Source organism: Dermacentor albipictus, chromosome 6, assembly GCF_038994185.2.
Source record: "Dermacentor albipictus isolate Rhodes 1998 colony chromosome 6, USDA_Dalb.pri_finalv2, whole genome shotgun sequence".
NCBI classification, from domain to species: domain Eukaryota; kingdom Metazoa; phylum Arthropoda; class Arachnida; order Ixodida; family Ixodidae; genus Dermacentor; species Dermacentor albipictus.
Window position 1 is genome coordinate 28,406,361 of NC_091826.1, and position 23,787 is coordinate 28,430,147.

General features: G+C 46.7%; 2 protein-coding genes across 4 annotated transcripts in view; both read right to left on the reverse strand.

The window, feature by feature from the left end:
- Positions 1–7,354, reverse strand: part of LOC135905095 (uncharacterized) — a 35,753-nt gene extending 28,399 nt beyond the window's left edge. The window contains exons 1-2 of one of the 2 annotated variants that reach the window (XM_065436082.1): positions 6,779–7,354; positions 992–1,166 (exon numbers count right to left, since the gene is read on the reverse strand). In XM_065436082.1, the coding sequence (XP_065292154.1) occupies positions 992–1,166; positions 6,779–6,952 (349 nt within the window). In that variant the 5' untranslated portion in view covers positions 6,953–7,354. The remainder of the gene's footprint in view (positions 1–991; positions 1,167–6,778) is intronic. The other variant, XM_065436081.1, reaches the window with a different exon arrangement.
- The window catches only part of LOC135905091 (A.superbus venom factor 1-like), a 312,000-nt gene that overhangs the window by 152,689 nt on the left and 135,524 nt on the right, over positions 1–23,787 (reverse strand). The gene's annotated exons all lie outside the window — the stretch shown is intronic.

Sequence of the window (23,787 nt, forward strand, 5' to 3'; positions counted from 1 at the left end):
TCCTATAATGCATTGTTGATTCCTCAAGGCACGTCGGCTGTGTCGGGCCGCATTTCTCGCATGCGCATAGTCCTTCATTGTCGCGCATTTAATTGGCGTAAATTTAAGGCAGTATGAAAGATTATAGACGGTGATACCGATAAGTTCCTTCGTACTCGCATATTGGTGAACAGCGCTACGTCACGACACCTGAGCTTTCTTGGCTTCAGGTGAAAAAGAGTATTTGTGTGGGTGAGAGCACTCCTTCTGACGTGACTAAAGATGTACACATTGGCACAGGATTTTGAAACAACAAATCACATTAACGTGAAGAACGTAGATATATATCCAAGTGACACAACATCACAAAGGTACAAAACAAAACACGTATTAAAACTGTATGAATACCACTGCCCAATGCAGGAAACCGCAAAATTGAAAAAGGAAAAGGTCTTCAAGGGTCATAAATTTGACAAATATCTATGACACAAAATATCACACGTGTCACTGATTCAAAAGGAAGATGTGAAGGCTTTATATTAAATGTAATGTTACCTGGGCAAACAACTTCCAGAATTCAGCAAATTTTCTGATTCAAGGAGACTGTGGAAAGACTTACCGAGTAATCAGTACATATATTGAGACATTAGGAATTTAGGATTGTCTCCAACCACACAGTGGATTGAGGAAAACCCGAAGTTTCGGAAGCCAACTCGGTTCGTTTCTAGGGTGAGAAAAACACACAGCGCCACTGCGATGCCCTCTTGTATCCTTCGTCGGCAATGCCACATGTACCGAGAGCAATGCGCTCCTCTGATAGCGTTTTATTACGTCGCGATAGCACCTGCACCAATCCGCTGCTCGGCTGCCAAAACAATGCTGGCAGTAATGAGTAAATAAACAAGTAAATAGGTGACTCTATTTCGCGGAGTAAGAGATTCGTGAGCCGGGCATGCAAATGCGGGGCGCAAATACGTTTCGGCTTGCCCATGCGTGCTGGGGCACGTGATACCTTCTAGGCAGGGGCAGTAGTAATCGTAAGGTCGACTGGTCCCAGAATCCAGCATGCAATAATCCCCGATCTTCGACCGGGGCTGACACGTGCGCTCGTAGCGCAAATCCAGGCGGCAGCACAGATCCAATTCGCAGTAGCTGCTGTTGTGGCACGGTTTGCCGAAGCCCTGGCTCTGCGCAGAACACGGAGTGAGGCACATCAGTGCGGGATGCACCAGAGTTCGTTTATATACTTCGGATCGCTACAGCGCGTTCCGAGTCCGACCTTGGTGCATGCACCTGAAAAATGGCCAGGCTTAGCTTGGTTAAGCCGAGAATGCGTTGCATATTGCGCGAGTTGGGGCCCAGCTTTTCCTTCGGCTGCCGTGACGTCACGTCACGTGGTTGCGCTAAAGGTCAATGGTGGCTGCCCGGCCGGGCCCAAGGGCTGAACTGAGTGATTGCAATATGCAACGCATAAAAATAGGAGCAACTTAATAACAAACACAGCAAACTTAAAAGAGAATAGACCCACATATGAGACGCGCAGCAATGAACAATGGCTCATACATCATTACATCCTCTACGTTACAGTACCCTACAAACACAGAACGACCCCTCACCTAACACGCAAACTCACCAACTGGGATGCAGTCCGCGCCGCACGGGCGGCCCTTCCTGACGCTCCCATTACAGACATCGACCAGTGGGTGGCATCACTCATGAACGATGTCTCCACACACACTCGAACCCTTGACACCACACCAGATACGCCCACCCTCGACACTCACCTGGCGCACCTATGGGAGGCCCATCATAGCATCCTAGAGCGCTGGAAAGGGCAAAAACTCAACCGGACCCTTAAAAAGCGGCTAGCCGCACTGCAAACAAAAATTACTGAGCACTCTGAGGAGCTCTGCCGATCCAACTGGGGACAGATTTGCGATAGTATGGCTGGCAATCTGTCCTCCAAGCGCAGTTGGCAACTCCTCCGTCACTTAATTGACCCCACGCAATCTAAAACAGCCACACAACAACACTTCACACGCCTTATACACAAGACCAACCTTTCTCCCGACGCACTCATCGACATACTTAGGAACACACACACAACTCCCGGTATCTCAAACCCCCTGCCCCCCTATGCAGGCACTCCGAATGCCAATCTCGACGCGGAGACTACGGAAGCAGAAGTCAGAGCGGCCCTCCTGACTCTACGCTCTAATTCCACTCCAGGAGTTGACCGTATCTCCAATAGCATGCTCCGCAATTTGGACGATCAGTCGATTGCCCAGCTCACGGAATACTTCAACACATGCTGGCAGGAGGGCACCCTTCCGCAATCCTGGCGTCACGCCAAAATATTATTCATACCCAAGCCCCACAAACCCCTTACACCTGCAAATCTTCGCCCCATCTCCCTAACCTCATGCCTGGGCAAGCTTTTGGAGCATGTCGCACTCGCCCGACTCACACAACACATGGCGGAGCAAGACCTCTACCCGCACAGCATGGTGGGCTTCCGTCCCCACCTGTCGGCACAGGACGCCATGCTCCAGCTCACACAGGATATTTTCGACCCCCTCATACCCGGCCACACAAAAGCCGTCCTCGCCTTGGATCTCTCCAAGGCCTTTGATCACCTAGACCATCAAGCGATAATGGCGGCGCTCTCCCCCTTGAACATAGGTGAACGTATGTACACCTATATTCAAGCATTTCTTACTAACCGCACAGCCGAAATTCACTTCGGTCCCCACACATCCCACCCATACACCCTTAGTGGGATTGGCACCCCCAGGGATCTGTTCTCTCACCTTTTCTCTTCAATGTCACTCTCATTCCCCTTGCCCCCAAACTACAAAACAACCCCCACCTTCGGCACACACTCTATGCTGATGATATCACTCTATGGACCACCCATGGCAGTGATGGAGACATAGAGAATACTCTGCAGTCGGCAGCTACCCTCACCCAAACACATGCGCGGAGTATCGGACTCTCATGCTCTCCGGAGAAGTCGGAGCTCCTCATACTCCGCCCCACAACCCGAAACTGCCCCACCACCCCTATAACCGTGACACTGGAAAACCGGTACATCCCTGAGGTACACACTCTCCGGGTACTGGGTCTCCACATCCAAAATGATGGGAAAAACACTCTCACCATCCACAAACTCAAGTGGACGGCGGTGTCGATATCCCACCTAATCCGCCGAGTTTCCGCACACCACCGGGGTATGAAGGAGCATGAATTATGTCGTCTCATTCATGCCTTCGTCCTCAGCCGCTTTCTCTTCACGCTCCCCTACCTTAAACTCCAGGGCAGAGAAATCTCCACCCTGGATGCCATGATCCGAACAGCCTTTAAGACAACACTACACCTACCCCTAAATACCTCCACCGAAAAACTCCTCCAGCTAGGCCTACATAACACGATAGGTGAGCTTATTGAGGCCCACAGACAGACACAATACATACGTCTCGCGAGAACCACCACCGGCAGACACATCCTACACACCCTCGGTATCAGGATACCAGCCACGGATCCCACACAGCTCCAGGTCCCCCACCACATTCACCGCGAACTTCTTATTAAACCTCCCCCTAAAAACATGCACCCCACCTACCATGAACCTCGCCGCAGAGCTCGCGCACGGGCGCTCCACAAATACTATGGCACGGAACCGGATGCTGTGTGGGTGGATGCCGCATGCACAGGTGAGGACGCGGTTGTTGCCATCACGAACTCCCTACAACCGATTACCACCCTTCACATATCCCCAACTGCCACTTCGGAGGAGGCTGAAGAGGCTGCCATTGCCGTAGCTATTATGCGCATGGAGGCCCGGTATATATTATCGGACTCTAAAACTGCCATACTAAATTTTGCTCGCGGGAGAGTTCACGTCCCTGCATTTCGCATACTGAACTCTCTCGCTGCACACCCGCCCCGCCACATGGAGCGCATATGGGTGCCTGCCCACTCGGGGAATCCTGGAAACGAGGCTGCCAACGCTTTAGCCCGAGGTTTACTCAACCGGGCACCGGCGGCCTCCGATCCAGGGTTCTCACGGGAGCGCATGCATTCATTCACTGAACTGACGCAAGCCTGCAAAACCGAGCGTCGGCTCTACCCCCCACCCCATCCCTCCCTCGACAATTATCACCAGACACTTTGGAGGCGGCTCCAAACACGCACCTTACCCTCCCCTTATATACGCTCGCGCTATCACCATGTCCACACCGACCCCTCCTGTACCCTCTGCCGCCACCCCAAAGCCACTCTCGATCACATTCTTTTCCTCTGCCCGGCGGATCCTCCCCCTCGGGGCCTGGAGCACTCTACTACTTGGGAGGCTTGGGAGACCCTACTGCGCTCCGAGGACCCGGCCAAGCAGACCATCGCCACAGGCCGGGCTGCCAGCGTGATGAGCCTCTGGGACATGAACGTTTGAGTACAGTGGGGCCGTGCGGGGGCCCAAGGACCTGCGTGTCCGCAACTCCCCTGTGTCCAATAAAGTTTTCACCACCACCACCTCATACCCTCAATGGTGGCTGCGCGGCCGCGCCCAAGGGCTGAACTGAGTGATTGCAATATGCAACGCATAAAAGTTACTCTATGCTCCACCTCACAAGTCGTTTGCAGCACTGCCGAAGGTACCGGCTGCAGGCATGCACAGGGAGTGTCCTTGTGCATGTGAATATAGTAACGGGCATAGCTTTCTCATCGACGGCAGGATGGATTAGATTGTGATGACACACTTCTTTGGGTAGCAAACTGGATATATACCTTCCGGTTAATTTCCCTGCCTTTGGCACCTCATTACTGCGGTGGCGAGCAGACGACGACGCGGCGCGAATGAACACATCTCGGCGGGCATACGGCCTTCCTATTGGCTAAGGCGTCTTCCAGCCCCCACAGTCCTGCCAACGCCTTCTGAGATGGAATGTACTATCTGTTGTTTTTTTTTTCTTTATACAGCAATTAATCTCCCACCGTGGATTAGGCTTCCTATGAAGGAAGCGCGAGGTCGTGGGTTCGACTTCCCCACCACAGCGACCTTATCTAGATGAAAGCGAAATGCAAAACCAATGTTAAAAACAACGACCATTTACCGTGTATTCTGTGCGCGTTAAAGGAGCTTATGTGGTCAAAATTAATGCGGAATTTTCCACTAGAGGACCTGCTGCATAATCAGAGCGTGGTTTTGGCGCGTAAAACCTCAGAATTCATTTTTCTCTGTATGAACCTTAATAAAGGCTGGCCGCATTCCGATACACTCTGATAGAAATAAAAATAGCACACCGCCCACGCTGTTCGTACCTTTTTATTTGACTGTTACTAAAAACAAGATCGCTATACTCTTCTTATGTCGTCGAATTGGCTACTCTTAATATTGAGGTTTAGGTCGAGGTCAGCTGCTGATTCCCTGTTGAAACACGTTTAAAACGCAGAAATTCTCTTGTGAGATTATCGTAAGACCAACTGAATAAAATTTGCTGAATCTGAGAGGGAAATTTTAAGTTATGTATAGTGAAGGAAGCAGAGTCTTTTTTGGCAACTAGAGGTTCTTGCTAAAATTTAAAAAATCGGAACGTTCAATAGGAAATTAAAGCTCGAGGTTTCCAAACCCACAACTCTGCAGTAAGAGCTGACATCTAATCTAATAAGAACTAATCCGCACAATGTTAGGCAGGAAAGGGAATGAAGAAACGTTCACTGGGCGTTTCAATGAGGTTGCGCCATGCCGCATTTGCACAGCACTACCAAAGGACTTTGGTGGAACCTATACCTAATGCACTATTGTGATGGCCTCCAGTTCAAATACTAACATTTATCTTTAGTCGCAACACTATGCAGACTATGTAGTACTCAGAACGCGGCATGCAACTAAAGTAAACCATTGTAGTGTTATTGGCAGCTTTGTTGGCGCTACTACGTGGACTAATTTTAGTATTCCTTCAGATTCTTCTAGTATTAATGGCAACTTTGTTACCACCATTGTGCGCAGTATTTCAACACGGCCACCGTTTGTACGAATAATATTATCACTACTACCATTATTACTGATTCTACGCTTAGTACTCCAACTGCCGACGTTATATAAGTGTTACTGAAATTGCGACTTCTCCGTCTGCCGATACTGCCATTATAATGTCTGCTACGGCTAAATACCTCTAATCGCAGTAATACTTACAATACTGCAATACTTATGACATAAATGGAGCCAAGATCACTGCTAGTACTACCACCAGTACATGCACTACCGTTATTACCTTCACAACTACTATTAATACTGTTACTACGATCAGCTTTCCAAACACCAGATACCACAATTTTATCTTTTCCTGCTACTTCCTTTTCTCCCACTACTACAATTCTCTTATACACTAATTTTGCTAATTACTACTTCTAACAGTCGTATTTGTGCCACAAAAATTGCTACTGCTACTACTACTAATAATAATAAGAAGAAGAATAACAAAAATTACTACTACTTGCGCTACTAATACTACTACTACTGCAGCAATCAATACAATATAAACTGCGAATATCACAGCTACTAATATTGCTGTTGGATACCATGCTACTATCGTACTACTACTACTACTACTACTACTACTACTACTACTACTACTACTACTACTACTACTACTACTACCACTACTACTACTACTACTACTACTACTACTACTATTACCGCTTCCTACTATCACGATTATACAACGGAGACACCACTACCACTGCGACGGCAATAAAGTTTCTAATATTGCATGCGCAACGCATTACCCGCTCCGCCCACCTCAATCGGACCATATTGTCGGGGCGCTGGCGCGGAATGCTGACGGAACAGAATGTCGTGCAGAGGTGCTCTTTCACCGTCAGGCGTCACCTCGATATGCCGTCCCGCCGCATATTCGCCCGCCAACGCCGCGCAGGCACAGACCAGGATCATGGACAACGGACAGGACGCCATCGCTGAACGCCCCTACTCAACTGACCGGAGGTTCCTCAGGACGAGACCGGTCGGCTTGGCAATGATGCTTGGGGAATTCAGGCCGACGCTCGATGTTGTCAGACGTAGAGAACAGCGAGCTGTCTTCGAAGCGATCCGACAAAGAATGCGTTACACACCGAAACGCAGGACGTTCACGCACCTGTAGTGCTACCTTTTCGGGTGTGACTGTGCGAGACGGACGTGATAAAAACAAGCGAGTCGTGGAGGGGGCGATCAGTTGACGGCCAACACGAGACTGCGACAGGCTAGCTCTCTCACGAAAGCGACGTCGCAGTGAGCAGTTCCATCCGCCGAGAATCTCTCTGTCGCCTCGAAAAAACAAGGGGCTTTAAAACCTAGCCCATAAGCATACAGAGTCGCCGAGGGGCCACAACTGCTTAACCCTTTCCGCGTCTCTCTCTCTCTCAACCGCCTATTAAAGAAACGATTGGAGGAGAATGGGAAGAGGAGCACACGCATTTGATATAAAGCCACTTCCGGAGCAGCAGTCGGAGGCTTTCTCACATTTTATCGTTTCTGTCACCTTGAAGGCGAATAAAAAAAAATAATAATAATGAAGAAGTCGGGCTCCGTTCGAAGTCGTGCGAAATCAAGCTAGATTGGGCGTAGGATATTGATTGTTCCTCGTAAGCAACCTTGTAAGAAACCTTATTTCGCAAGAAACCCTTCTTTGAGGGCAGGTACGCCCTGGAGAAATCGCACTGCACAGCTCGCACGTCTGGCAAAGGGCGCAGACACAATTGCCAAGATAGTTGACAGAGCCTGTCTCATTACTCATTTGGTCGTTGTCCTTTAGCATGCTATAAACACTACTATGAAACCAGTGGAGATGTTTGTGTTGATTTCCCAGTACCTTCAGTGTCCCGTTTACTTTTATCCGAGAACCTACGAGTTCCAGTGAAGGTGCAAACAAGAGTGTTTCGCCTTCATAACAAAACTTATGGGCAAAGAAGGACACCATAACAGAGATATAATCGGACAGCAGTCACAGTAAGCTCCTACAATATAGGCACACTGTGATTCCTTATGCCTGCGTTTATGTGCCATTTTTGGAACTAGTCATTGACGATTGTCTTTAATCGTCTTGGGTTAAATCCCTGGCCATGGCGGCCACATTTTTCAGGGGGCGAAATGCAAAATCTCTCATTTATTTAGATTTGGCTGCCCATTGAAGGATTGTGGGTGGTCAAAATAATCCGGAGCCTTTTACTACGGCGTCATGTAATTGCCCCAGCGTAGATTTCGGACGTAAAACACTATGAAACAATGAGTAAAAGAATTACGTGTACAGCGTATTACACAGGTCAATGCTAATTTTAAACACGTGATCATGCACCCAAAATATGAAACGAAACATGTACAACAACATTCTTCGATTGCACGTTGACTAGCTATAAACTTATTAGTTAGTTTTAGGTCATGATTCAGCATGATTCAGTGACCAGAATGGTCCAACCCACTGTTTCACTTCTTAGTTTAACAAAGATGCCAACTTGAATACCTCTCCTCCACGAAGTACAAAGGCATCGTGTCAGACACGTCATTATTGCTCGTGCCCGACACCACGAACGTTTATTTCAGGTTTACGCTGGCTAGGTGGGATAGCAGTTATGTACGTGGCGTCCGTCCATCATGAAGTCTTCTCCAGCTGTATATGTGCGGCTGCGACGCCCACGATTCGCAGACATAAAACGAGCTGCTGACTCTTAATTCTTTATCCCCTTTTGTGCAGCTTTTAATAACAGCCCGTTTTCTTTAAAAAGAAGTCATCAAAGATTTTACACTATTTTTAACTTTCACAGTGAATGTTTTTTGGCCTTTGTGCAGGATTGCTCTTGATATGAAAATCTAGCTGTGAAAGAAAAAAAAACAAGTCACGCGGCTTCAGTTTGTTATAGTTTCCACTCAATAAGACAGCTAAGACCTTAATGTTCATTAAAATCATGGGATTTTAGGTGCCAAAACCATGATCTATTATGAGCCCCTCCATAGCAGGGCACTCCGAAATAATTTAGACTACCTGGGGTTCTTTAACGTGCAATGAAATTTAAGTAAACGGGTGTTTTCGTATTTTGCCCTCATCGAAATACGGCTCATGTGGGAGTCTTTAACGTTTGAAGCAACCCGCCATGGCTTCTCAGTGGCTATGGTTTCGCATTTCGACGGGGTGAAATAGAAAACGCACGTGCACTTAGATTTGGGGGCACGTTAAGGAATAATCGGTGTCAAAATTAATCCGGAGTCTGCCGCTACAGCTTGACTCAAAATCTGAGTGTGATTTTTGGCAGGTCCAGCCGCATAATCCAATTCCAGTTTAATACTTCTGTCACAATGCGATGTGCCAGCTGAGGAAATGACAATGCTCATCCCTCTCAGAGGTTATGAAAAATGGTGCACAACAACACCTCCAGCAAACACCTCTCTCTGTGTGTTCTGTGTACTACGCAGACAAACAGCAGTGGTGTACGCGAGGTAACGTTAAACATCAACTCGCCGCTCTCGTGTTAGCCTAAACGTTAAAGAAATTGCGCTTTAGCCGTCAATATCACCTCTAATTATCGTCAATCAAAGCATCCAGCACGGAAAGCTTCGCTTACATCAATTCCCACAGTGCGTGGGAACTGCATAATTTGCTTCCCTTTCAATTGATTCTGTTTTATTTATTCAAATTTACATTAATTTCTTTATAGCGATTACCGGAGGCGAAGTTAGACCGCAGGCGAGAGCTTGCGCGGACAAGCAAGCAACGCGCGGATGACGCAGGCTTCCGAGATCGAGGGTCACGTGGAGTCGCGGCGAGGCCCTCTCCCCTCACGCAGCACCTGGCGCGCCATCGCCGTAGCAAGTGTTCCCTTTCGGCCGCTCCGCTGCGTCGAGCCGCGCACGTGACTTGGCGTCGTAGCCAATGGGAATTTAGGAGCGGTTTCATTGCTACAGACGCCGGCTCTTCCACTAAATGAACCTTTTGACGCTTTCGCATCGAAAATTTTAAGGTTACATATGGATGCGTTATGAGCATCCGGGAGTATGAGTGAGCTTGGATTTACTGAGTTTACTTCCGTTTCCCCTGAATGCAGCCATGCTGCAGTAAGTCTTGATGAATAATTTCACCTCTGATGACGCATATTTTGTCAAAAGAAGGAGATGACTACAGTCCGGTCTGGTACGTATACGTGTGCGCGCAGTTTATGCAGGTATGCAGTGACCACATTAGACGCAGAGACATTGCTTGACTGTGTTATGATATATTTTCAGTAGTATACACTAGAAGAACTACGGGCACTGTTTTAGTGTTTCACAGCTATTCAAAAAGGTGGGAAAAACGCATACATGTGCATTATTTTCACACCCACTGGCAACAAGTTATACGCGCTAAATAAAGCGCCGGCTAGATATATAGAACGATTAACCACTGCTCCTTCATCAATGAAACTTTGACTACACTCCCAGCTGCATGCGTTTACGATTTACGGTAGTTTTGTTTGGCGAATACAGTTTTGAGCCTTGACTTGTAGAGGAGGAAAGGGAAATGTTTTTTGTTTTCCTGTGAGAGTGACGTCGGTGAAAGATTGTCATGCCGCTTGCCGTCCGCTTGTCACATGCCCTAACCGTTGTCGCCAATGGGTACCACTCCCAGCAAGTCGAGCTTAGCCCTTTGCCTTATTTGACACACTGTCTCTCTATTTTGTCGATTTGTTTGTTTGCCCGCTAGCTTCGCTCTTCCTTTGCGGCTAGGAAGAAGTCGCATAGCGTTACGAGCCTCATATGTCATCGCCCATTCACTTTAACTTGTGCTGCGCGTTTTGTCATTCTGTTCTCGCTTCAAGCTTCGAGCTTCTGCAAAGCCCGTGAAGAACTGTTAGAGTTTTTCTCTCGGTAAGGGTCCTTACTTTTGTTCGCGATGCCCCCGGCCCACTTGTGTTGTGGTATTTTCTTCCTTCCTTTTCCTTTCCCTTCTTCTCTTACACTTCTTTTCTCCTCTCTACGTGATTTGTAGCGGTGTTCCTTTAAAGTAACTATTTCTAGGCTGTTCCTCTTTGATGCGGTCTTTATATGTTCCGATAATAATAATAATATTAATACCGATTATTAGAATTAAGAATAAGAAGGATTGTATTTATGATTTGGATGATGATGATGATGATGATGATCGCAAAGCTAAAAAGTGTTGCACACGAAGCGCTTATTTTCCTGTCTTGCGCGCTTATTATAATAATTACAGAGATCCTTTACTACGTATTGCGGGCTCATTCTACTGGGGACACTTTTCCCTGGAAGACTGGAGGTTCCAGTTTCTACCCGACTACGACCACCGCCACCAATCAATCCTTTTCAAAAGAGCCAAAGATGGCGGTACATTCCTATCCGTAACACCCTGGATAAAGAGTATTTCTGGAACAATTGTTGCCGGTTATGAATGGCTTATGAACTATGAAGTATAACGAGGTTCGAGTTCTAACTTCAATTTTCAATCGCGCCATAATTAAATAGCACGGCTTTTCTGTTCGTCCAAAGAAGTTGTTCCTGAAGGAGAACCGTATTGAGCAGGCTTTCAACAGGAGCGGTATTGTTTGAGCTTCTACTTACTACTAGATGTTCTACTGCCACCTTAGCTCAAATTCGGCCACCGAGGTCGGCCTGTTGATATCTGAGGCTGCGCTGCTGAGCTTGAAGTCGCGGATGCTATCCCGGTCGTGGTGTGGCCGCATTTCGATGCGGGCTGAATGCCTGAAGTGCACGTGTACATTAAGATAGGTGCCTCTTAACAACGCAATTGGTCCAAATTAATCCCAGGTGCTCTATTACAGCTCGCCTCAAATTATGTTGTCATTTTGGGGCGCGAAACCCAGAAAGTAAGTTTCTCAGCTGAATTGGTAGAGCATCGGGTACACCATCCTGTGTATAAGTTATATTTTCGGCGCCAACCAGTGGCAAATTGTCTCTTTTTTTCGACTTTCTTTGACTACATTTCCTAATTGTTCTGCCTTTCGAGATCATACACAATTACCTCAATACTTTCCTTGACTACAATGCCTGCGACTTCACACGCGTTGTAACAGAACAAGCGACCAGGCGGCCAGCAGTGTTTCTGAGGCCCGCTTATCTTGGAGAGCACATTGTTCGCTCCTTCTTCAGGCTAGGTTACACTTCTCCGGAATAATTTGGACCACCTGGGGTTCCTTAACGTGCACCTGAATCTAAGTACACGGGTGCTTTCGCATCATGCCCCATCGTAATGCGGCTGCCCTGAAGTGCCCAGCAGATCCAAGAAGAAGGAAAAGCCTTTGCTCACTTCTGCGGCTAGGTCACACGGGTTGTACATTTCTTGCATCATGTTGCCCACCCACGCATTATTTCTTGCCCTTGCCGAGCATTGTAACTGATGCCTTCGCCGCCATACAAATAAGTTCGCTCATGTTAATCTCCGAGCAATCTCATTCATTTTCGTTTGAGCCATCGCGTACATTACAACGCATTGTCCCCTCTTATGCTCCCAGCCAGCAAACTCTTTTCTTCGTCCCATCCCTCATGTAGTAAGCGAAAAGACTCTCAAGGAATGTGGATAAAGGGGCACCTTTATATGTGTACTAGATCCAGCTGTGGGAGTGTTAGCAAGCGCCCCCTTATGACAATGGCGGCGAAAGTGGAACACGTGCCGGTGATAATAGGCGGAGTACTTTTCTAACCCATCTCGTCCACCCTGTTGTCTGGCTCTAATAGGAAGCGCCGTCTGACAGGCATTCTCATAGGGCGCTGTTATAGATCGGTGGTCCTACTTCAACGTTTGAAAAGAGTCTTGTGGGAAAATTTGCGCGGCTGGGAAGCAGACACAGCTGGCCTTTGACCGGGTGTGTGAGAGGTATTAGAGGGCCCCTCACTTATGCATAGACATTCTTTTTTCGGTAGTTTCTTAATGTCCGCATTTATCAAACCGTTTACTCGCAGTTATCGTGTTCTCTTTGCCTAGCAACAGAGGAAAACAGATTATACCACGCGCCTATGCGACTACCATCAAAGATTAATAAACCTAATGGAGTGGACAATACTTTGGTTTACGCTAAGCGTGGTCTGAAGTAGCGCTTCGTGCGTGTCTTCGTTCTTCGTTCTTTTGTTTCTTCAAGTAAGCGCCACTTAAGACTATGATTATCAAATATAAGTGATAAGAGATAATTAAATTTAAAAAGTTTGCTGACCAATCTTCGCGGCAGTGGTGGACATATGGATTTCCCTGACAATGGCGAGTATGATTATTAGTTACTAAAGTGTAATCGTTTACATCATTAAATATTGATTCTAGTTGCATGTTGTAAGTGGCATAGAAGTCGGAACTACCTTTAACCTAACCTAAAGCAGACTCCAAACATAACTTTTTAGAAATTCCGTAGCTAGGTAATTCGATGGTTAATACAGATTTAAAAGTAACAACTATGAAGTTGAAATTACTGCTGTCCACACTGCGACTGTCTAGGTTTGGCTGCTCACACATGAACGGCGATCAGCAGTGAGGGGAAGAGGGAGGGGAGTAATAGTGCAGGATGATCGGATAACATACAAGATAGAGTAAAGCCAATTAAAAAAATACGGGCACCATATGCACCGCTATACACTCTGTAGGAGTTAACAGTTTTCTTAACTACATTGTTCCACATGGCTGAGGCGGGATGATTACTCGTACATCAGCTATGCATTTCATAGCAGAGATTCACTACTCATGGTATTTCATTCAAGTTATGATCAGCAATCACCGCGGCAGCACTGCTTCCAAAGCAATGAAGAACTTCTGGCGTAAATAAATAGGTTGAAGGGCGACTCCAGGAAGTGGTGCCGAAACATTTACTTGAGAGTTTTGGATATGTGGTAAGTGTTGTCACAGCGCTTGTCTAGGTCTCGCGTTGTTGCCATGTTTCGTCTCGTTTTTAATACCCGCATCGCACAGGACTGCGCATCTTTTTTTGTTCTCGTTGTTTTATGCCAGTTTGGTGATTATACGTGAGCCCTACTACAGATCAACTGAATGAAAGGAAAATTGAAACTAAAAACCAAAATGCTATGCTTTGCCGTCAAAGACAACGCGAACCGTACCTATACCTCATACTATGTAGACGTACCTATGTACCTCATACCTATGTAGACGTATGAGAGCGCTACAATTCTCTGGCATCATTGGTATTAATTATGTACCAACCGGTAAGAGCAACTCGATAGGTGACTTTGCGCAACTAACGCAGTACACCCGGCACGTTCCCCCAGCAGCGTTACATGCCGCGATGTCATTTTTAATCTCAGCGTCACATTTGGCAACCGCAGCACTCGAGGCATGTCCTGCGCCCTCTAACGAGATTTATTGAGCACGCCGCTCATGCGGTAAATAAATTATGGAGATGGCTGTTCTCGTGCTCTCGCAAATCTGGCCAACGTTGCTCGTCGCAGAGAAAACAGAAAAAGGAATGTGGCACGAAATGCGAAGGTCGATGTTCTGCGGCACATTTATCTGGAAACGGTCGCGCTAATTAACGTGCAGCAAGTGAGACGTAAAAATTTCTTTCACGCTTGCCTCAATTGTCCGTTACGTCATTTCTGCGGTAGGAATCCCGCTGGCTTGCCTACTAGGGAAGATTAACGGCCCACAGTACAGCAAGAAGGGCACGAAACATTTCTGGCACTGCTAAAACAAATACCGGAAACATTGAGTAAGTAGAAACTTTGACTAAATCAGATGGATATACACTGCTGCAAAGTGGTGACAGAAATGAGAACGCATTTGCTAACACAATTAGGCACGCTCGAGGCAAACCCTCTGTGATGGGCAACCGGTAATTTCATAAGAAGTCAACGTGGGTACGACTTTTCATGCACTGTCTGAACAATCAGGCCATAATTACATATGCCTGTTCTAGATTCCTTATACTTGTACAGTAACACTGTTTTTTTAGCCTCCCGAAGCGAAATTAAATCTTTCGCGGACACTTCAGTTTTAGTTCCTCCTCGGAGCGCTTCTGAGCGAAAAAGAGTCCGCCTCCATTCCGCCTTGTGAAACCGGATGTACAGCGAAGCTGTTGCTTACGTTAGACAAGTAGCAGCACTACAGCTGACGTCGAGCGACGTTACACAGGCACCACCACCAGGAGCGACGTACGTCACACACACACGCACCTGCGCAGAAATGCAGCATACATCCTCATTCTTCAAGGCCTTACGCCAAGCGCAAGCATCTTGTTGAACTGAGTGAATTTTCAAAGGAAATTGTGTCAGCAAATTCGTTAATTACTGCTGAACACACAAGCTGCAGACGCGATAGCGTCGAATTGTAATTCGAATAGACGAGATAACCTAATTAGGTTACTTAGAAACTCAAAAACAAAGCCCTTTTACAGCTGCCGTATGAAGTCTGTCTGAGTGGCCATGGCCGCTAGGTGGCAGTATTGTTTTCCGGTAAGCACGAGCTCATAGCCCGCCCCGCTAGAGGTTTACAGCTTCTCTGTAAAAAAAAATCATTTTGAAGAGTCAACTGTGGTTGCTATTCAGTAATGCGTTAATATGCTTAGGGAGACGATTGTTTGCGGTACTACACTGTGCGCTATGAGTTACGGGTGACGTTCCCCTTTACGAACATGCCTCACCCTCACGCGGGAGCCAACCGGTACGTTAAGCGCTACATCCTTAAGGACCAGAAGGGGTATTCTTTAAGAGTCCACCTAGTGGACTGTGCATTTCGACCACCGCTGATTGGCTGGGGCCGCCCGTCTACTCCTCGCTCGCACAACTCCGTCCAATAAGCAGCGACCGAAATGGACAGTTCACCAGAATTGTTTATTATTAAAATTAAATTAAAACACACACACACAAACACACACAGAGAGAGAGAGAGAAACTCGGGGACGATGTGCTTCCCAAAAATTGCATTTTAGGATCAAGTCGACCACTCACTTTGGAAGTCACGTAAATTATGATTGGTATACACAGTATACAGTCTTCCTTGGTGGTGAAGTAATGAGGTAAATTTTACGCGCCAGGCTCGTTTAGTCGGCACTTTTATACTGGTCCCTATATTTTTGCATAAAAATAGCTTATAAGCGCGCCCACTGCTTCAACGTGAGACCTCCCATCTCGTTTCTTTTGATTTGCTTTATCTATTGAGCGACAGCTTATCGTGCTATCTGAAACGCATGGCCGTGATTTACGTGGAAAAACACGAGGCGGCGACACTGAAGAAACCAGATCCTAAAGTGACAAGGCAGTGAGACTTTTTTGCAGCGAAGCTGTCTATGCCTAGGATCACGGTATTCCTTCGTGGCGTAACGTCGACAGAAAACTATCATCATCAATGGCTCATACCTTCGAACGCGATGGCTCATACCCCCGCAATGCAAAGACGGCAAGCCCTCAGCAAAGTCAAGCGAACAGTGCATACTTCTTTGGAATCACGCAAACAGCACACAGAACAAGATACGTTTCAATAAAAAAAAATATGAACTCAAAACAAGCATCCGAACCGAATAACTGACGGTAAGGCGCTCCTGCGCCTGCACGCAATGCGAAACACGCTTGCGCTCCCCGCATACGCTTCCCGGTGTAGATGCCCCCCTGCACCCCTGCAATGCACCCTGCAGAACCCCCCTCCCCCCCACCCCCCAAACCCCCCCCCACCCCCCACACACACCTACCACGCGACCGGCTTCCCACATTTCACGCCCATGCACTTTTTTTTCACCTTCGACACTCGTGATGCTCAGGCATTAAAGAACCAAGCAGGTTCAACGCACATCTCGGAACCTATGTAAGGACGAAGTCACGCTAAATTGCTTATGAAATAATTCACAACCAAATGGGACGCGTGCAACTTCCTCTTATTGTCACCCCGCGCAACGTGCAATCTGGTGGTGGTGGTGGTGGTGGTGGTGGTGGTGAATTGTAGCAACAGGCGGGTTTAGCCTGGCGAACAAGGCCGGCAATTGCTCCGCCCGAGCGTCTCGCACAATACCGCTGATGGGTTTCACCATATGTCCATCAACCCAGTCTCTCTTAAGAATTCGATCAGGAGACGTGAAGTTTCTTTGCGGGCCATCACTGATCCCTCGGGAAATACAAGGTGTTGCAGGCGCGCATGCGGAAGGTCCTTGTTTTGCAAATTCTTCAGGAGAGTGTCTCTTTCATCTTGGAATTGCTGGCAGGACCACAAAAAGTGCTCAATGTATCCTGTTTCGTTGCATGCCGTACAGTTCGGAGAATTGATTCGCCCCGTTTTAAATAACCAGGCCGGTGTGTTAGCAGATCCTGTCCTTATACGATATAGAAGTGAAGCTTCCTCTCGGTGCAATCTCTTGGTTACGCAGGGCATATGCGGTGGAACCCAAAGCGACGCAAAGTGATTTCGAATTTCAGATTTTTGCACTTGGTTACTCTTTGGAGCCTTGATTTTGGGAGCATGATAGAGCGCTGCGTATGCAAGCGCATCAGCTTCTTCATTTCCTGATATACCAATGTGGGAGGGAATCCACTGAAACTTTACTGTGAAGCCTTTGTTGTTGAGTTCGTTCACGATCGCTAGGGATTTGCGTGGGAACTTGAGGGATGGCAAACCACGGTATACTTGTTGTAATGCGGCCTTTGAGTCCGTAAGGACAACCACATTCTGCGGAGGCAAAGTCTTTAATTTGCGCAGAGCAGAAGCTATCGCTACACCTTCCACTGGTGCTCTGAATACGTTTATGGGCAGCACAAGTGACACCTTTATTCTCAAGGAATGCCTTATGTTTGCGCACTATCCACCGTTCACAAAATATGCGGAAATGCAAATGGCGGTTTGTGCGAGCACGGACTGCGAACCGTCGACGCAGCGCTATCAGGAGGACGAAGGCGGCATTTGAAGTTTGCCTAGGGAAGAATGGCGATGAACGGTTTGCGCCTAGAAAAATACGACGGAAAGAAACCATTATTTTTTAAACTACAAACAATAAGGACAACTGCCAAGCAGCTAAGGAGTCAGTGGACAGTGTGTCTGTTCGCGTAGCATCGTTGCAATGAATTCACGGATAATTTCACCATCCCTGCTCGCACGGCACTTGTATCGAAGAAGTTTAAAACCCTTGTGTGACGTTCCCTGGCTATAAAGCGGACCACTAATGAACGTAGTAGTTGAAGCACCTGTATTTAGCTTGGCCAACTGGCGTTTCCTTAACTTGCACTCGAGCATGAAAAGTGTGCAGGTGATTTTTGCACCACTCGGTGCGGGGGATGTGCCTAAGCAGCAGGGCCCACCAATACAAAACAGAGGCCAAGCATCAGCGTAATGCATCCCGCGGGCATACGTAAATTGTCGCAAGACCCTTGTTTACGATCGCCCAGTCGACAAAATGTGTAACTGCGAGATGCTGACCCCCAGGTATGTAAGAGTGGCACTTGTGTTGTATTTTCCTTCATGTCCAAACCATTAGAATTTCAACAAGAATCACTGGGTCAGAAATTATTCACGCACACCCAAATGCTGCAAACAAATGCCTCCGACCTCCTTTATTTATATTCCACCACCGTGGGATTGCGACCAGCGGTTATCGAATTCACAGTCTCGTGCAGAAAGCCATTACCGCGGAACAATCACGGCCAGTCATGAAGAAGATAGATAAACCGGTGCTTTGCATAAGCAGAAGGAGCAAGGCAACGCAATTTGTCCTCATTTATTACTTGTCTGAATTTAACCCAGCCAATTTGTAGGTTTCATGTCCTGTCGTACCAAGCACTTTGTTTCATCAAGCGCTCGCAACAAACAGCTACAATTTCGTAGATTTCGCGCGGGGCATCGCCTGAGCGTAGTCAAACGTCTGCAACGGATCGAGAACAGGCGCTCTTTTATAGCAATGCCCGTATAGATCGAGTTCGTCCCAACAATCCGGTGAACTGCAGCCGGCTTCGATGGACCGGGCGAGTTGCAAGCGGCGCAGAAACCAGGGCGCCAAGTGGTTCTGCACAATTCAGAGTGTTTCTGTCGGCCTTTTGAAAGTTTGTGTGAGTGATACGACAATTCGTCAAAGGCAGGGCCCCGCCGAGGAACGATCATTAATTGCTCCACCATTAGTGCTGCTTGATCTCTTTCTAGTCTACACTCTTCTGATTATGCAATAAAAATAAAATCACGAAAGCAGACCTCAGTTGAATAGGGAAGCGGCAACACGTCCCTAAGTACTCGGCCCATTTGACCCTTAACGGGCCTGGGCGTGGTGATAAACCCAGTGAAAAATGTCATTGAAAACTTGAAACGTCAGTTTATAAACCGCAATGTGGATGTGCTGCAGCTTCTAGCCTCACGTGCTGCTGTAGCCTCCATGCTCATCTACCGAACCACTGTTCTTTCGATGAAATCTTGCAGCCCTGAGAGCAGGTTGACGGGTTCTCGAAAAGTCAGGAAAAAAGGATCTTTTCAAGAAATGTCTTGGCCAATTTGTCGCCTATCCAAGTTGAAGAGCAGTTCACTGTCGCTCCCTGTAGCTCAGCAAACTAATACACTTGTCAAACCGTTGCAGAGTAAGCATCTGAGAGAAAAAGAAAGACAGAAAGAGAAACATTATATTTCTAATGAGATGGCGAGATTACCTTGGGTGGAGCCCTTATTTCTGAGACCGGTAACGCTGAAAGCAGTTACGCCAGTATGTCAAATGACCCTTCCTTGTAAAGACAGTGTGCGCATGCTCTGTTTCTCTAACTTTCCGCATACGTTGTATCGCACGCTACGTATTTTCATTGATTGTATCAATAATATCATATCAGTATCAACCATTTATTGATACTTTGTTGAGTCATCCATCGCTTTCTTTCTTCCTTTCTTTTTGTCTCGAGGTATTTGTCCATGTAGCCTAGAAAGGAGCGGTAAGTGAGTTTTCTCTACAGCATTTCTCGCAAGTGCATCATTACAACCTAGCCATCCAAGAGTGGCACCTGCTTTAACGACGCTTTCATCACGTAACGAATCCATCATACAGAGTTCGCCCCTATCGCAAGTCGGTAATTATGACGAAAGGCACAGTTCTTCTGGCATTGAGCGTTCGAGGCCGGACTCAGCACACGTTCCCTAAGGGCCATCGCCCAAGCTTTCCTTGCTTATTAAGCAACTTTCCATGCCACATCGCGTACAGAGCAAGACGCCCAAGCAGCAAGGGAAGATTTGTGACAAAGAGTCTACAAGCAAGTTTGGAAATCTTGCGAGCTGCCTTACACGTTGTAATGAGTGAAGTGGAAAATACTCCTCGAAAAGCGAAAATAAAGCTCAGAACATCGCCATCTGAAGAGCTATCGCGAACACCCGACTATTTACTGTTATCTCCTAAGAAATAGTTCCGGGAAGAACACTTTCTCTTTCTCTCTCTCTCCCTCTCTATGTGCGAGTGCGCACGTGCGGCCTTTTATCTGCTACTTATTGTGTAGTAATTGCATGGGCGGGTGTCGGTCAATCTTGTTTTCGAGGCGCTTGCGGCTCATAATGACTGGTTTGTGCGCAAAAGTGCACGAGAGGTACAATTCGTTCAGCCCATACTTCCGTACACAACGCACCTGCGCATGCGCGACGCCTGGACTTTTTTCGTCTGCTCCAGCAAATGGCATTGATTATCAGCACCTGTAGCACTTCGCAGTCCAGCCTTAGAAGTCTGTCTGTTTTTTCTTCAACTTATTCTTGGCTCGTTGTCTAGTAGACACGTATTCTTTATCTCATGACGATTGACCTCAGGTGCTTGGAAAGTTGATCAACATTTCGCATGGCTAATTGTAGCGTCGCAAATTGGCCCCCCCAACGGAAAAGTTTCTTGAGTGGCTGAACTGTCCCTTCACCACCTGCATTCCAACATCGATGATAATATGTAGCCTGTGAAACTACATTATATTCTGCGACTAAAGTCGTGTCTGATTCGCACTGACTAGCCCAGAGCTTTGGTACTGATGTCGCCAATAGATCACCACTCTTTTTTTCTTGTTTGCTTCTCTGTGTTGTGTGCGCTTGCTGCCTTTTGGCTAAGGCTAGACATATTTTGGTAAATAAGGCCTTAAGTTTAGCGCCTGAAATTGCTCTTATCATAATTTCTGTTACCATAATTTCTTACTTCGTTTTTCATTTTGTCAAGTCTATCAATTTTCTACAAGAGTCTGCTTGTGTTATTCAACTTGTGTAACTGCATGTCGTCATTATTAGCAGTAGTGCTAAAGGCTCAGATGAAATTTTCAGCTTTATGGTACATATTTCGGTTGAATAAAACCATAAACAAAAATATTAATCCCTTATTTTAGTCCGTCCTTCCATCATTCATTCATTCATAGGATCTCGGAGTGCAGCCCCTCAAGGAGAAGTGTAAGTGTAGCTTCGCTATCTCGCCATATTTTGGAAATCTAATTAAATGGTACAGACAATCTGACGTGTAGTATTTATTTAAAATGCACCTTCCCTTAACATACGCAAAGTTTACTAAGCGCTGCAGCCAAATGAGAATGAAACGCAAGAAATCTAATCGAGGTGCCAATAAACGAGCGACGCCAAGAATCAAGATGCTCCCGAAATTAAAAGAGACTATTGTCCCACACCAGAGATCATGCCCGGGTCGACTGGCTGACAGTTGTGACTAATCTGCTGGCAGAGGTGACCAGCAGCATACCAGCTGACAGTGTGAGATAGATGTAAGAAACACCTGAAAACGCAGAAATTTCCAATGAACCGAACGCAGCAATACAGATGCTCAAAAAAAAATCATCAGTCACTTAAGTGTCCTTACGTGACATAAACGCGAAAGCATTGTGACGTGTGGGGACGTGAGGTCATACTTGAGGATACCATGATACCAACTATCAGGCGACCATGATACGTGACGTCATACATTGTCAAGTGTCCTTCACAACTCTGCCTTAAACAACCTTATTCTGCCTTGCTCTAATTTGTACTAACCTTAATCTTCTTTAATCCACCTTAATCTAACTGTACAAACCTTAATCTACGTTATGCTACTTAATCCACTTTAATCTTGGTCAATGCACTGTAAGTTACTTTAACCTAATTAACTTTACTCCAAGATAAGTCAGTTTACTTTTTCTAACTTTGTCTTTACATCACTGTAATGCAGCGTAATTCGTTTTACTTGCCCACAATTGCTACCCATGTTTAGGAAAACGTTATTTCAACAAAAGGCGATATGAACACTGAGTCACAATGACGGCACAATTCCACCAGGACGGTGACATATGCAAAGTATGAAGCATTGTATACATGGAACGTTTTCAAAGAAGTGTCCGAGTCCACCATCACTAACATATAAACACATAGACCCACGCAAACGCACAGTTACACATAAACTAATTGCCACAATATTTAAAATGACGTTGAATACATTCAGTGTACACAACGGTTATGTACTATGATGTTGTGACAGAGACACTTTACATTACTTTTGTAGTGATTCTATGAGATGTGTATATAAAACACCTCGGCTGCCTCAGGTGGAACATGAGGCAGCGCACTAAGCATTGTATGAGATCCTTCAGTACCGTGATCCATTTGCGTAGTCGTACGAGCCATGTTTTCGAAATGCGTTACAAAATGCGAATAATCACGCGCGAGAGGCGACATAACTAGAACCAAATTTATTCCGCTGTCGAAAAACCGAGTTTCTTGCAAAGCACAGAACATCAGGGGTTGCACGCGGATTACGTCGGCATCGCCAATCAGCGGCCGAAAAAGACAAGGCTGCGATGAGGCGTTGGAAACGGCTCCGTAGCTCCCGCTGCCATGACCGCATCAGCGGAGTCAGTTAATTGACCTGAAGAGCAATACGGAGCATCGTGGCAGTATCCGCCACTTCTTCTGACATACGTCATCTGCGTGCATGAACTTCAACTGAACAATGCAGGCGCCACTATACCTTGAGCGCGTCCCTCGACTCTGGGTCAAATTCAGAAAGAGTGGCGAGCAAGACTCCTAAAAATAAGAGCGTGAACGCATGTCATGTAGAACGCCGACCGAGGCGCCAAAGTATTACTCATGAGGAAGGAGGGAATCATGCTTCAAGCATAACTGGTCTGTGATCGAAAATAGAAACAGGAGATGAAGGTAAAGTTATCACATGAGACTGTGAGACATACCGGGCTAAAGTGATTGGGACATAGGCACGGTCTAACGTGTTTGACGCCAGCCCACGTCACCACGTCCACACAAATGAAGATCCACGGAAAAGTCGAAATGTATACAGCAACGAAACGACCTGGGCGAGACGAAGCAGCTCCCGTGCATTACAATAAGGTCAACCCCAGCCCGGGCTTTGCACATTCGCCTCGCGTGTTTTAAACACCAATACAATCCCCAACAAGCACCGCGTGATAGCTGTCCAGGGAATGCACGTGGAGGTCATGAACAAAATAATCAGACTAAGCGACACGAGCTGGTTCATAAAAATACATAACCTAAATGCAGGTAGTACACAATCAAATGCCGATTTCCACCCTTTCCCAACATAAAAACATAATGTCGCAAGATATCTCTAGTGAAAATAATGACACAAACTATACAAGAGCGTGACGTCGCGAAAGAGAAAAAACACAATCTAGGTTGAAGGTGCGTTTGAAAGCGAGAACATGTCCACTGGTGAAGTAGGCTGAACAACGACTGAGTGGTGGACGTCGGCATGAAGGAACATGACTATCATTGAAGTCAGAAGCACGAGGGGATCCAGACATGGAACGTTTATTCTCGCTGTCTTTCGTGCGCGTTGACACCCTCCACTTTTTTACCGATGTGCCAAGTACAGGGCACAGTCCACAAGAACAGG